At 49.0% G+C, this 15,862-nt stretch overlaps 1 protein-coding gene across 1 annotated transcript; it reads right to left on the bottom strand.

Moving 5' to 3' along the window:
• Nucleotides 1-1,248: 1,248 nt before the first annotated feature.
• On the bottom strand, nucleotides 1,249-14,566 carry LOC119107734 (amino acid transporter AVT1B). The gene is made up of 8 exons (XM_037231280.1): nucleotides 14,505-14,566; nucleotides 11,175-11,334; nucleotides 9,486-9,654; nucleotides 8,681-8,869; nucleotides 6,153-6,397; nucleotides 4,763-4,972; nucleotides 3,956-4,154; nucleotides 1,249-1,585 (listed from the first exon to the last, which is right to left on the bottom strand). Exons 2-8 carry the CDS (start codon nucleotides 11,329-11,331, stop codon nucleotides 1,444-1,446), a joined length of 1,311 nt encoding a protein of 436 aa, XP_037087175.1. The 5' UTR covers nucleotides 11,332-11,334; nucleotides 14,505-14,566; the 3' UTR covers nucleotides 1,249-1,443.
• Nucleotides 14,567-15,862: the final 1,296 nt, after the last annotated feature.

Genomic DNA, 15,862 nt, shown 5'->3' with positions numbered 1-15,862 from the left:
ACAGGCACGAACGGCTTAAGCCCGCTTTGACGGGCGGGGCCGCGGCCGGCGCCGCTCCGTCCCGGGGGAGCGAGCCCCTGTGATCTCCGCTGATGGGGATGGGACGAGCGGCTGCGTGCCGCACGCAATGCGCTGAGCCCAACCCTGATCACAACGGCGTTCCCGCTCATCCGGGGCTAAGAGGCGAAGCGGGCCGCCCGCTGTCCGACAATATCACTGAGGCGATTTCGGCACTTTAATCAGTTTGTGGTGATTAGTTTCGGGCTCGTTGTGTCTGCGGCTAAAGGGCAGGTCGTTTCGGGCGTGGTGTGCAATAATGTGATCACAAAGGCTTTCAAATGGATGCGCTTGCTAACACCTTGACGGCTGAGTTGTTTATTTTTTATAGACTGGTACGGGATAAATGTTTCAGTAATATGTACAAGCTGTGGATCGTAAGAGCAAACACATCACACAAAATAGGATGTCTGGCATGACAGTGACCTTTTGTTTAAATTGCCTCGTGATGGTTTGAAGATAGTCCTAATCTCGACGCAACCGCGGCCTGCCAATCTCGACATATTTCGCGTATACGCCTTCAAACCGTGATAAGGCCGGTGCTCCAGCAACCGCCATTTCCGATCGCGTGGCTCGCAGCTTTGATCCTCACGCAAATGTCCTGGAGGAAGGCAACAGAGAAACGTCTCAGACGCGGTGCTGGTGCTTCAGGCACCTTTCGGTGGCTTTCGAGAGTCGGCAGAAACGCTCCGAGGAAGCGCATTGCACTTAAAGTTGATCAAATGAGCAAACTCAGACTGTTTGAAAGATCTGTCACACGACTGGCAGAAGTCATCAGCAGATGGACGCATTAACAATGCACGTCCGCATGCACACGCAAGTGCGCTGGCGTCGCCAAGCACTTGTTCGGTGCGTGCTTGAAGACGTGACCTACAGCTGTCAGAGCGCGTGCTGTACTGATACCGGTGCATTGGTCGTGACGCATCTGTTGCCGTGAGTCCTATCGGGTTCGTCCACTGAGGTCCGACGACCACTCGGACCCGCAGCCACACCCGCGCCGTCCCCCTGCCCCCCTCCCCCCTCGTGCACGTACAGACATGACAAGCGCGGGGTATTCGCCCAGACATCCGGGCCAGGCAACGCTCACTTCGTTTGGTCAACCTGCCGAAGGGGCAGACAGAAACGGCTTGGCCGTATTTGGCTTGGCCTTGGCCTCATGCTCTGGAAACTCAGCGGAATAACCCAAAGGTCTGCATTTCCGTGGTATGTGTATTGACCCGGCCACATTGCCTGTACCCCGTGTCCCAGCTGCCGGTGGCGAGCGGCGCCTCGGTGAGTGACCTTGGCGGCCGGAAGAGACCGCTGGGGCAGAGTGCGATGTGATGCTGGAGACTGCGGGTGAACGATGACGGAGGCGCTGACTCGGTGTTCCGAGGTGGTGCTGTTTCAGACGCTGATGAAGCAGGAATTGGTGAAAGATGCCGGGTCGAGAATGTCGGACACAGCGGAGTAGGTGGCGGCCACGCCCCCGACCGTAGCGATCAAGATGATCTCCGACAGCAGAACCTTTTCCCAAAGAGGCACCTCGCTGGAATGGAGAGGACGGTTTGCCCAGTAAAATAAAGCTACGGTATGATATACCCCCCCCCCCATATATATATATATATATATATATATATATATATATATATATAGGTTTGATTCAAAATAACTGCTGACTCAGCATTAACGAGCTTTTTGATGCATCGTTCTAGCTTCCGGGCCTTTGACTTTGCGTCATCGCTTAGATTAAAGATGGTTCGTACAAAATTACTCATATATTCATCACTCCTTCCATTCTAACGTTTCGAGATCTTATCTCATCTTCGGAGAAGACTAAATTGCACAAGAAATAAGTTTTGAGTTTTAAAGGATGAAAAAATTGTGCACTACTGTTGGAAAACATCTTTTAGTACGGAGAACATAAATGAAGCACAACTAATTGAAGTAAGACGGATTGCTATTTTCATCTTCATACATGTAAGAAACACTCATAATGGGAACATCACAAAGACACAATGGGAACACTATTGTCACAATCACATCGGAAGTGCTCACTGCCCACCACCTAGTAGCTCAAGAGTTCTGCAAGAATTTGTCTGTCTGTTTAAGGCCGGAGAGAGTTCGTTAATGAATATGCTTTCCCAAATTTGAAGACGTCTTCTGTCACTGCACGTCCGTAAAATGTCAGTGCTGTCTGTCAGTTGTTGTCGTGTAAATGTCATGTCGTGTTCCTGTCGCATGTGGTCCAGGGGTGCCCCGTCACGTAAGTGCATTGTCAGGCGTCGTGAGAGTGTCGTTGTGGTCACACCAATGTAGTGTGTGGGACGAAGTTTGCAGCCAGCCCTTCGTCCCACACACTACATTGGTGTGACCACAACGACACTCTCACGACGCCTGACAATGCACTTACGTGACGGGGCACCCCTGGACCACATGCGACAGGAACACGACATGACATTGACACGACAACAACTGACAGACAGCACTGACATTTTACGGACGTGCAGTGACAGAAGACGTCTTCAAATTTGGGAAAGCATATTCATTAACGAACTCTCTCCGGCCTTAAACAGACAGACAAATTCTTGCAGAACTCTTGAGCTACTAGGTGGTGGGCAGTGAGCACTTCCGATGTGATTGTGACAATAGTGTTCCCATTGTGTCTTTGTGATGTTCCCATTATGAGTGTTTCTTACATGTATGAAGATGAAAATAGCAATCCGTCTTACTTCAATTAGTTGTGCTTCATTTATGTTCTCCGTACTAAAAGATGTTTTCCAACAGTAGTGCACAATTTTTTCATCCTTTAAAACTCAAAACTTATTTCTTGTGCAATTTAGTCTTCTCCGAAGAAGAGATAAGATCTCGAAACGTTAGAATGGAAGGAGTGATGAATATGTGAGTAATTTTGTACGAACCATCTTTAATCTAAGCGATGACGCAAATTCAAAGGCCCGGAAGCTAGAACGATGCATCAAAAAGCTCGTTAATGCTGAGTCAGCAGTTATTTTTAATCAAACATGTATCAAAGAAAGAATTCTGCCAAAATATTCCAATATATATATATATATATATAAACACGGTTTATCTATAAACACGGATATACAGATGCGCAGGCATGCATGCTTTTTCGTGTGTTCTCCAGTTACTGAAGCTTTCAACTGACTCTGAGACCGATGAATGGCGTATCGTAATGGCGTATCGCGTAACCCTGTTCACGCGTATCAACGCCAAGGACACTCGTGCGCATCAGTGTCAGTGCGGTGGTGACGCCAGATAGCAGGGTTAAAAATTTCGATATCTGGACACACCTTTGACAGAATCTTGGGCTAGTCTCAATACTTTTAACCCAAAATCTTGAATTAATCTGACTCGGCATGCCTAAGTTGCCAAGATTTTGGTGATTTTATGTGTAGAGCAGTGGTGATTATATATATATATATATATATATATATATATATATATATATATATGTGTGTGTGTGTGTGTGTGTGTGTGTGTGTGTGTGTGTGTGTGTGTGTGTGTGTGTGTGTGTGTGTGTGTGTGTGTGTGTGTGTGTGTGTGTGTGTGTGTGTGTGTGTGTGTGTGTGTGTGTGTGTGTGTGTGTGTGTGTGTGTGTGTGTGTGTGTGTGTGTGTGTCTTAGAAAGACACATCACTCACGATGGTCATGTTATCCAGATAGTAGTGCTGTGATGAACCACTGAGTGAAGCGCTAATAAAACCTATGCATTTTTAAAGTCCCCTTTACACTCTAATGTTTTGAGGTAAAGCACGTCGTCCATGGTGGATGCCAAAAAACCTCCAACTTCTGGAAAAATGCAAACGCTCACCATGCACCATCACATGCATTAGCCTGCTAGAAGGATCATGCTAAGCCGGCAATAGCCAGAGGATCCCGCCTACCACGTGGCTTACGTTTGCTCCCACTTGCTTTCTGTGCTCTTCATGGACGTCAGCCTCAGGTACATGATGGGCGGCAAGATAAAGGTCATCAGCGTCAGCGTGCTGCCTCCGATCAGGTTGAGGACCTTGCCAAAGCTGGGCACCGTCTCCCCGATCAGCACGTTCAGTACCATCATAGCTGTGCGGAAGAGCGCGCGACGCACGTTGAAGTCTGTGGGGCAAATACGGCTTTGTCTGTACGGCTCCCAGTGGTTTCACCACCTTCCACAGTCCGCGTTGAGCACGGCGGGGACTATGAGCTATCTCCCTCCTGACACAAAGTCAAGCCAAACTGATAGTCTCAGCTGCTGTTTTTAAGCATCGCTGTTGTCTCATTTTGTTGGGAAACTTGTATATCTCCCGAGGAGCGGATGTGCATGGGTATCGTAAATGCATCGGTTATGTAGCGTAAGATATTGCATTTCTCCCGAACCATGGATATTTAAACAACGTTGACGTTTACCTGCCAGATGAACGATTCATCTGCTTCTTAAGAAGCACTAGTCCGGCGACCAGCCCCAACCTCGCACTTGGCAAACGACCGCGGACGATCACTACAACGGCGACCTCTAGTGATCCGCGTCACCCTATGCATTCGTGGCAAGGTGGGACAACTTCGCAGACTCAACGTGACCCAAATTTTACAATCGACCAAATGGGCCGCCCCGGTGATACGGTCTGAGTGACTTAAAGGGAACGCGTTGTGTACATGATTTCCGAATGAACCAGTTGCATTTCGGTATGATTTCATTCATTTGCGAGTCGAAAGGGCTGTCTCACTTGACGGGATGCCAATGCTGTCCTCCAGCTGCTGGTAGACGGGGCTGATGACGCTGACGAGCGACGTCGTCAGGTTCAACATGAACAACACCTGAGCAGCGCTCCTGAAGAAACTGTTGGGCGTCAGCGCGTTGATGAGGTCAGGCTTGAGTTGGTCGCCCAGCGCCAGGTAGCCCAGCAGCGTCATCGGGAAGTACATGGTGATCAGACCTGGCGGGCAGGCAGCCGCCAGCGGTCAGGCAGGTGTCGTGACAGAACCGACCTCCAGCCTTGGATTACCAGCGCCGCGGCCTTGCAGCGACAGATCGCGAGCGGGTCCGGCACGTGGTCTCCGCAGTTGACGGGCTCCCAGATACTGCGCCGCAATGCTGCCGTGCCGTGCGGGCCGGACATCCGCTCACGCGGGACGAGCATTCGACGGTCGCGGAGTAGAGAGTACAGCATGTCCCCCGTTCAGCAACCACTCAACATTCGGTGCAGTGTTCGCAATTAACGTGAGCTCCAGCGTAACACAATATTGCTTGAACACCTTATCAGCGGCAAGAATTCTCAGCACCGGGACGACAGTAGCTGCACTGATCGGTAACTTTTATAACATAAAACTTCCGATCAGACGTTTTCAGCACTACCCCTCTGCGCTACATTAAAGGGAATGTTTCACATTTGAAAATGTCTAGCCAAACATCAGATATGACGAAACAAGCCCACTTAAAACTATCGGTATGCGTTGTAAGTGGAAAGGACTGCTCTAAGCAGCGCAATGCTCTGTTTAGTAAAGACATTCCACAATGCGTCATGATTTGATTACGTCGTCGTACCGTACACAAAATTGATTGAAAGCGAATCGGCGGCCGCTGTGCCTGGGAGTCGTGCTCATGTACGCCAGATATGAACGCCTCGGCATTTATATTTGTCCCGGCCTTGATCGCCGCATGGCTTATGAAATGTCAAGATTTAAATGGTATTATTGTGACGTCATGAATGCCAAGGTGAATTTAATTTCCTCACCGATATACCCTTCCCCATTTTCGGATATACCGTTGCGAGATATATTCCGATTCCGACATTTCTCACCGAAATATACCATTCCCACAGGATATAACTAGAGGGGCTTAGATCTTAAGAGGGCCAGAATTGTGCTCCAAGATGGCTATTTCGGTTAAAAACCCATATAAATGAGGAATATTCCCTTTAAGTGTAGGCAGGTAAGAGTTAGCACGGCGGGGAGTTAGATGTAGAGAGTTAGATGAGTTAGATGTACGACGCTTGCACTATGTTAGTCAATGTTGCATTGACGAACTGACCCTCCCTTTAAGTGTAGGCAGGTAAGGCAGGAGTTAGATGTACGACGCTTGCACTATGCTAGTGAGTGTTGCATTGACGAACTGACCCAAGTAGCCGAACAGCACGCTGGTGCCGAATTTGGAGCGGTCGGCCATGTCGTTCTGGATGGTCGGGAAAGAAGAGGCGCCGCCGAAGGCGAAGAGGATAGTGGACATGCCGAGGAAGAGAGTGCCGAACGTCGGAGATACGTGGGTGGCGCTGACCACCGTCTCGGAGTAGTGCATGCTCAGGTGGATGATGATGCAGAACCAGGCTAAGACGGTGGACACCAGAGCCGTCACGCCGATGAACCTGTGGCAGTTCAAGGCAGACAACCACCGCTAGTCACAAGTGGTGGGCGGTCAGAGCGCACACGCTACTTTATTACCAAATGAAAGTGTGAAAGGTCTGCAAAAAAGAGGTTATTCGGAAGTCTACAATCTTGCTGTGCAGGCAAATGTTACAGAATGTGCCCATCCACGGCTGAATCGAAAATATATAAGATATATGCGTTTATAATATATATATATATATATATATATATATATATATATATATATATATATATATATATATATGCGTTTAATTTACCCAAGCATTCAGGCCCGTGTCTGAGCGGGAACATATTTCCACAGACACACCCACATTCGTCTTCATGAGACATCTTTAACAGGGGGAGAAAGGTGCAAACCTGTGCGATCACTCTCCTAGGTTGTAAGCGATCACTGACATCAAAAGGTCAAGACTGCTAACCGCCAGACCACATTTTCATCATATATGTGCATTTGCCTGTGCGTGAATCATATACATAGATCCCAGACACCGTACGATCCTAAAAGAAATGTAATCTTTGTTCTAGATCCTGGACCTTCCCGAAGATCGCGGGTCTTTCCTGAAAAAGTATAAAGAGTTCTCCTGTTGCGGGACAATCATTTGGAAAATAAAAGCACGCAAAAGACCAAAGCGACCCGAATCCGACTCCGTGTTTCCTCAAAAATCTCAAGATTGAGCTCAAAACCATAGAACAATGGATCCTGGAAGCCCCCTAAGACCATACGGCTATTGAAAAATTCTGACTTGCGTAGGATATTTCAAACTGGCCACAAATCATGGGGCTGTTTTATTCAGGACAGCCCGCATGAAACTAATGTGATGAAATCAGGTCGCAAAAATTCGGCAGCTAGCAACTACGTCGAGGCCTTCGGGCCTTGAGGGCTTAGTGATATGAACAGCGGGTAGGAGTTCGACAACCTACTGCCGGATGCGCAGCATCTAGTAAAGGTAATGTTCAGATTTGTAAAGTGACACAACCCAAACGGCCTGGCTTTATTTTGCGTGAAAGAAAGTTTGAAAAAAATGCGTGCCAAATGGATTTTGCAGGATCGTATAGTAAGAGAATTCGAGGGGACACAACAAATCTGAAAAAAGACCCAAATCTTCGAGCTCTGGAGCACTTTGAAAAAAAATTCGGCACTAGCAATAGGCTTTGCACAATCGACAGAAGTAAGAAGACCCTGGATCCCGCTCGGTCCCTTAAGCGAAGAATTCACCATTTTGTATTTTTCACCTATTGTTAAGACGCGTACGATTCGAGAAGTAATACCAGCTGTCCCGAAATCCTTCTGAATAGTTCAGAAGTTCTATTTAGAGTAGCCGACCCTGCGTGAGATGTCTCACGTGGCTCCCTGCTGAAAAGTATGAAAGTAATGCATTTCATTTGTCTTGCTTTTTTCTCTCCAATGTTTGTCTTCTGTAACGTTTGTAATGCACCAAGGTGTCAGCATGTTTGTTTAGTAAATGTTATGAAAGCTTGAAACACTCTGTTTAGATAAAAAGGTATGCGTACATGAGGCTCAAATCCCGCGAAATCAACGGAATGTTATATTATGGCTTTGATTTCTTTTCCATGGCGCCTACCACAGTGGCTTTTTTCGAGGCGCGCCCTGGCTTTGGGAATGGGAGCATCAGATACCCCATGTGACGCGCTGGCCTAAACTTCAACCAAGACGCCTCTCTGTTACAGGCCCTTGCCCGCTGGGCCAATCACGAATCTTCCTTTATTCGGGCCGGTGGAGATGCGCAAGGTTATTGTCATGGCGACGGTGGTAGCGTCTGTTGGGAAGAAACATGGCGTTATTACAAAGCGTTGACAGCTTAATTTGGGCTCGAAAATAATGCAAATTGATATCCGTATCATGTGTTGACGGTGTTGCAGTGACACCACTCAGTGCTATTATTAGACTAACTAGTCCTGCTTTCACTAAATTACGTATATGAAATATGCCTCAAAGGTGGGACAGCCCTTTTGGTATAATTCTCGAAGAATGTGGAATTCCTGATAACTTTGGATGCATATGTAATAATTTTTTAGCAGGGAGCATCCGTACAAACGTCGGACTCCCACAATCTTTAGATTTTTTACTTCAGCCCGAAGGTTGTTGGCCACCGCAGAAAGTCCCCAAAACTTGCCAGACATCAGCGACATCCACCACAAGATCACATGGTAGGAGGTCCTCACCTTGCATATTTTTGCCGGTTGCCGAAAGACCAACCGTACACAGAGCTTCCCGATTGCGGTACATTCTCGAGACTCACCAAAAGTCCTTAGGTGAGCCGAGGAAGGTGCAGGGGCAGAGAATCGCGGCGATGACCAAGATCCAGTAGCACTCGACCATGTCGAGGCCGGCCGTCCTGATGAGGTCGCGGATGAGTTCGGCAGAGAGCAGCACGTACACCACGCCTGAGCCAAACTGGTTGATGAAGATGGCTACCGTAGCCAAGTACCTGCGATGGAAAGTGCGGCTTTAGCAACAGTCTGGCCCGCATGGGACAGGAGAAAGGGGGCGAGGCATGCCGACACCTCTTCAGCATTTTTCGCTAAGTATGACGATTGAATGAGTATGTGGATATCTGCATTGAGAGGAAATACGTGGAATTGTTTTCCAATGGGATGAACAGATGAATTTGGATTGAGCCGCATCCTCTGATAAACGGATGGCCGAAAGCGGAGTGGGTGCTTAATAACCTGATCAATTTTTCACAAGGGCTTCGCATTTTATGACAAGTGTTCAGACAAGCAAACATGCTCTCGACTGGGCCAGGTACGGCAGAAACGGGGGTCGGGGGTTCTAGGGTGCAGCTGCTCATATATCTGAAACTTTAACATCAACCCTACGACGTTGCATGGAAAGAACCAAGAAAAAATCACGGTTTGCGACGAACTCTTAAGAACTCCTCCTCCTTGAGGTACGGGGTTCGATTCCCCGCGGTGCCCGCCCTTCCTGCCAGGGTGAGAGACAGGCGACACCATGTAGCCTCAGCAGCTGAGTGCGTCATAAAGCCCAATGACATGACAACGCCTGCTCCTGTGACTTTCCGCCGTCAGAGGCCGCGGGCTTACTTGAGTGGGTTGCCGAACGCCCTGTAAGCGATCTCCGGGTAGGGCGCGCGCACCTGCTGCTGCAGCTCTGGGTAGCGCGACTCAACAATCAGCCAGCAGCGCGACAGCGTGTAGCCGCAGAAGGCCGAGTTGGCACCGAAGTACACCAGTAGCACCATGCCGATGTAGCCTGTGGGCAGAGGCACCGGTGACGTCACCGCGCTTATCTCAGCCGATGCAGGATAGGGCTCGAACCGAGCAGAAGTGGAAGGGGTGAAGATTCTGGGTCAGATATGGCTCCTCAGCTAGCGAAGACGCCTCCGCCCTACCCATCATAAAGGTTAAGTAGATTGTACCTTGCGCTACATAAGCCGCATGATGTGTGCGATTAGGTTAGATTGATTAATGTCTGAATTGGCCCTCGGGGCAAAAAGCACCCGCTGGATTGTATTGGACCACGCACCTATGCATAATTGGTATGTTAGGAAGAACATATTAATGTGGTTCTGCCACTTTGTGCACCGTCCTGCAGGGCCTTTTTTGATCGCACACAGGCTACGTACATAGTTTAGAAGCCTTCCCTGGATAAAGAATAGGCCAGCCTGTGGCGTACGCACTGCCTCCAGGGCATGCCTACTCCTCCTTTCCCGCTTGTTGAGCTTATCAGACGTATTGATGTGTGTCAGAACATATAATGGCAATTCAGCATTAAATATTGACTAATAGATGATAACGAATCGAGAGTGTGCCGTATTGTTTAACGTCATTAGAGTAGTTCGCATGCGTGCGGCGCACCAACCTGTGTTTTATCGCAATGTTTTGCGTCGTGCCTCCTCTTCGCGAATTCCTAGACACACTCCTGAGGTGAGGTGCATGCTCCTAACTGGTAGAAGTCGTGACCCTGACTTAAGATGACAAACGATACTGATACCATGGAATGACGAGGAATGTTGACTCTGTGAAGCAAATCGCTGGCATTTAGAACGGGACCTAGATAAGACGTTATCGGCGTGGCTTCGTTTTTGCGATCATGGGTTCGACATGGTGCGAGATTCGGGTGTACCAGATCCGAGGTGATGAAGGTTTCCACGTCTCGCAGTCGCTGAAGGAGGGCTGATCTTCCATATAACCGGGGGTGGGTTCAGCATGAAATTTTGAAGACGACAACGTTCGAACAGTGTCTCTTTTTCACTGGCTTGGGAACAATGTTCGCGTTTTCCGCTCCATCGCGTCCCGTCTTCAACAGCACGAACATAAGGCCGAATTCGAAAATATTAGTCGTCCATTGCAACATCTGTACACTGAGCCCAGCGTGAGAGCAGGTAAGCCAGTTACTGGCATTTACAAATCATGAGGGGAGGTCAACATTGTGGGAGGATAGGAGGACATCTCTCGCATACTAACGACCGTTTGTTTGTGTTTAGTTCAGTCAACACAGGCTCACCAATAGGCTCCTACAATTGCCATTTACCATTGGACGTATGCATATTCGTTTGTTTTCCTTGAACTTAATCGTGAACACGATAAAACACTGTCTAAAAAAGCATTCTGTCATACTGAGCACAAATGTGTGCGCAGGCCGGCGCGATGGGTGCTCATGTCTGTGGTCGGCACCTACACCAGCGCGCATTCGCGCCAGTGAACCGTTGGTATACAACCGTGAATACGCGCGCCGCGGCGGCCGTGGGGGCCGGCGTGCGGACGTCGTACCAGTGAGCTTGACGGCGTTGGCCAGCGCCAGCATGCCGCTGCCGGCCACCATGCCGGTGATGAAGACTGAGGCCACCATCGGACTGAGGCCCGCCTGCCCAGCCGCCTTCCCGACGGTCCTGTCGCTGTTGATCGACATGCTGCGCTCGGACGCCATCGTCTGGAACAGGGCCGTGCGCACGTCAGCTCTAGAGGAGACGGCCAGCCTGGTGCAAGGGCGGTGCGCGCCGCGTCGCTAGGTCCGGCTTGGGAGCCGCGGCCGTGGCGAAGGCCGGGGCTTACGCTGGTGGAGAGAGGAGGCGTTGACAGCGCGCCTCGCGCCGTGCTGGTAGACTGCTCCAAGCTGCAAGCATATAGCTCACTGCACGTGATTCACGCAGAAGCAGGCAGGTGAGCACAGACATGGAGGCGTGGAAAGCCACGCGTGTTCAAATTGAGCTAACTACATCACAGAGGAAACTGGCATGTGGATCATAGGTTCCGGAAAAGGGAAGTGCAGAATTGTGCAAATCGAGCACTTTCTAAAACAGTGAAATAAGAGAGACTCTCAGAGGTTCTCTCCAGCCTTTTCAAATGCTCGTCTCCTCATAGCTGGATTTTTCATGGTCTGCTTGTATACCATGCATAAGCAGACACGAATATTACCCCCATTTGCTGTATGCGTCTCTGAAGTTTAAAAGTATCGATTATTAAAATCGTGGTGAAGATCCTGAAATATAACTCGCGTTTCCGAGGCTTATATTGAATAGTGGTTGATGGGATTAGCTTGGTAGAGTGGAGTGATGTCCCATAGTAATCTGGATCGCTTGTCGTTTCACACAAACAACCATTCCGTTTGATCCACCGCGAAGTGGGTATTTCACAGGTGGCGCATATCATCCTAATGGGTCTTGATTTGCAGTCAACACGGGTCGCTTTTGTAGTGCGGTGAAAAATCTGCCGCTTAAGTGTGCCTGAAGCACTGTGCAAATAGACGGCGGTTGAAAATGTGCAGTAAAACTAGTGCCATTGATCAGCGCGTCGAGATATCGCCCACAATTCAGATCTCACCAGACGTATATCTTTCTATCTGCTGCGCTCTTGACTCGACATCTTCTAACCAGTTGTCAGCGGTTGTGAAACAAAGACTTGATTCGGCCAGTTCTCCACGCTATCACCGCTTGCTGCGCCGCGGCACGGATTGCGACCAGAAGTCGCGTGGCCACGTTCGATGTGAAACGTTTGGTTTCGAAACGTAAGGCAGTCGAAGCTGATCCAGCTTCTCCAAGATAAGATAACCGACCCAAAAATAGTTGTTGCAGCCTGAAGGATATAGAGGGCACGATACGTTGCATTGGTCCCGGCCAGGTCAAAGGTCAGCACAGTAAGAAATGATTCGCACGATGGCACAGTGACCCGTCTGGTCACTCTCAAATCTGTAGCCGATCTTGGGTGAGCACAATGGCGCACGCAATATGGCCTTATGGCCTGAGCCCCCCAAGAACTGGAAATATTTGCGCCCTTAGGCCACCGAAGGCACCTTGTTACATGGAGCCGAAGGGGATGCGTTACAAAACGCAACTAAGGCAGTGCCCCTAGGACCAATTGATCGCATGCCCATACGCCCTGCTGGGAGCCGCCTTGAAGAGAGTGCCCCAACTTTAGGGCGTATTTCAAAAGCATACACCGGTAGAAACTAAGGGTCAGTTACGTCTAATATTGGTAATGAGTAGTGCTACTGCAGCACCATCGATACATAAAAACATACAAAATTGCAATAATTTTCGGGTCCAGCTTATGTTGGAGACGCTTTGTAACAGCTGTGCGCTGCTTCCCTGCAGTCATGACAGTCGTCGTCATGGCGTCAACAGAATGTGCCGAGCTGTTACTGAGTGACGCTAGTACAAACGAACGTTTATGCTCGGCACAGGGGGCGGCAAGGGCCAGTGACCGAGAAGCGCATTGTTGAAGCTTGAACCAGAGCGTCACTAGAGATCATGTGATGCTCCGTTTTCCAAAGCCAAGGCCAGCCTCGAAAAAAGCCAACGACGTAAACGTCACAGGGGAGAACTAAAAGCCATAATATAACGTTTCGTTGAATTCACGAGATAATAGCATTACGTCGTTACGTCATAATTTTGTCTAAAAAAGACTGTTTCAAGCTTTCATCGCATTTGATGCACAAACATTTTGACAAACAAGTGTAATGCAAACATTACTGAACACACCCGTTGGAAAAAAACAAAGCAAGTAAAAGGTATTACCCTCTTAATGGTGAGAGAGGAGTCCAGTCACATTTTTCCCGCAGCAGCGTCTACTTCAGATCTATATTATGAGCTGTTCAGAAGAATTTGGAGGAAACTGGCATTTCTGATGAAATTGTATGTGTCTGATCAACAATTAGTGGGACGAGTAAAGAAGGTGGATTTTCAGCTTTAAGGCTAAATGCCCAGGTAGAGAGGCGTCTCCCGCTCCTGAGTAAAACAATAAAACAGAAAAAACAAAAAAGACTGAGAGGCTAGAGGCTAGCCAAGTTTAGGCAGCGAGCACCCGACCCTCGTGGAGACTCCAAGACTTTGTGATGGGTTCCACTTGCACCAAGTAGGCAAGCTCGTGTTTGAGTAATACAAATATGCCAAAATGGCCAATTTTTTTTAGATGGCATTATTGCGTGTTTGATTTCCCACTACACTGAAAAACATTAGTGAATAATAAATGGCCCTCCCACGTTGGTTAACAATGCTTACCTGCTTACATGACCACAACAACTTGACACGCATTTCTTTTTAACTCATTCGCGGTGTAACACTTCTTTCAACCAGGGCTTCCTTTCTCCATCTCTAAAGGTTTCCTTTCATCCATTTCTTTCCTGCCCTAGTAGCCTGTCTTCAGGTTACTAGGATTCTTATCCTGATCGTGCAGAAGCTGTGGGTGCCGCCTCTGGGGAGGCACCCAGAGGCGGCGCCGCCAGGGGCAAGGGTAACATATCTTTCAGCTTCCTTTGTAATTTTAGGAGTCTCTATGGTGCCGACAGGAGGCCTTAGATGATGCGCACGTGCCTTGTGTTCGAATTCGAAATTGCATTCAAATGGTCTTGATGGTTTTGTGCATTGTGCTGTGAAGAAGCTTCCGAATTGCAACGAGGTATCAAAACCGCTGGTACAGTGCAAGGCACAGGACGAATTTATATAGCAAAGATCATTTACGAGAACACCAGTAACGCATGGCGTCTCACCCACTTTCACTCAAATATCGTAGTGAGCCTTGTTTGGTCTCGTCTCTCCACACTACCCAAAGCAACCGTGCCACCCCGGACTCCGTGCGAGCCTGCTTCACGGCCGCTGTACTCACGGTGAAGTGGCGGCCAGTGCGGGACAGTTGGGGGTGGCGGCAGCTGCGGCGCGGCCCGGCGTTCGGCGAGTGGCACCAGTCACAGGCCGTGACCACCGCCAGCCAATCTTATCAGGTGCCACCGCCTGACCACTCATGGCCAGTGGCGATACAGATATTGGCATTGCAGCAGCGACGGTCGACTTAATGAAGAGACACAGTCGCCTACTTGGCACAGTAGGTGGCACGTGGCGTCAAAGGCCACGATCTTATCGTAGCGGCCGGGGGAAAATGGGCTTGTTTTGTTGGTAACAATTATTTGGAGCGCCGCAACCAAATGGTTGTCAGTCCCAGCTCCCATACCTCCCGGCTGGACTTAGTACGCCGGAAGACTTCAGACAGTCAGAATGGATGACCCGTTACCAAAAAACGAGCAGTGGAATGTTACTTTAAATGTCAAGGATACATCTTGGAAAATCGGGGCACTTAACGAATTCCAGAGTGCCTGGTGTAAGCATACTTGATGCTCTGCACAACAAACATAATGCGATTGCCTCATCGCGGCAGACAAGCGCCAAGTGGGGGGTAAGGGTCGTCACTGATACGCTGCAAGCAGGTGACGTGTTAATTCAAGCAGGGCTAGGAAACCGGGCCAGGGGCCCATGTAACCTGGGCACACATTTAAAGGCAAATGCGGATTTGGTCCCAGTCTGTTGCGAAGGCCAGTCTGAAAATTTTGAGACTTTACCACATGTGAGCTTCTTTGGGCGTTCGATACGAAATGCGAACGAAGCACCGAAGAAAAATCATAAAACTTAAACATGATTACTGCCGTTTCTACGTGCATCCACTCAGCAGGCGCAGTGTGCTGACAAGGGACTGATACAGGCGCCCGGGAACAGATCGCTGGGATTTTCGCGTCCCACTTGGACCTCAGCGGGGGACAGAACTGTTGCAAACTCACGAGTGGCTGGGGCAGGATATTCGGCTTCCAGGGGTTAGGGTACAGAGTGTAGGGCATATCTTGTGTTTGCTCAGGCGGGAAGAGAGTCCGTGCACCTTCCATCGCTCTGCCAACATGTACAGACTGTGCCGTGGCCGCTATTTGGTTATCGGTGGCCGACAAGCATTATTATATGATTTACTTGCATCTGATAGCATGTCAATCATAGCGACATATAGCGTGCGTACCATAGATACGCAATAAGAGTTCAAGCACCTAACTGAAGGGTCATAACAAATTGGTGCTCATGGATTGCACTTACAAAGGGGCCCTCGTTGATGGTGATTCTTAAGCATGCATTATGAATCTCACAATATTTAACAGGGGCCTCTTTAAAAGAGCATACCGGCCATACGGCAAAATTGCCGTGCGGTCG

The sequence above is a fragment of the Pollicipes pollicipes genome, unplaced genomic scaffold, assembly GCF_011947565.3.
Source record: "Pollicipes pollicipes isolate AB1234 unplaced genomic scaffold, Ppol_2.1 Scaffold_6686;HRSCAF=7923_pilon_pilon_pilon, whole genome shotgun sequence".
NCBI lineage: Eukaryota > Metazoa > Arthropoda > Thecostraca > Pollicipedomorpha > Pollicipedidae > Pollicipes > Pollicipes pollicipes.
This window is presented reverse-complemented; position numbering and strand designations above follow the sequence as displayed.

What these genes read in the sequence shown, in the direction of transcription:
- LOC119107734 (XM_037231280.1), bottom strand. Translation starts at nt 11,331, where the DNA reads ATGGCGTCCGAGCGCAGCATGTCGATCAACAGCGACAGGACCGTCGGG. An exon ending in GCGTTCGGCAACCCACTCAA is followed by an intron (nt 8,870 to 9,485) that starts GTAAGCCCGCGG and finishes TTTCCATCGCAG; the next exon opens with GTACTTGGCTACGGTAGCCA. An exon ending in GGCTCACCTAAGGACTTTTG is followed by an intron (nt 6,398 to 8,680) that starts GTGAGTCTCGAG and finishes GAACTGCCACAG; the next exon opens with GTTCATCGGCGTGACGGCTC.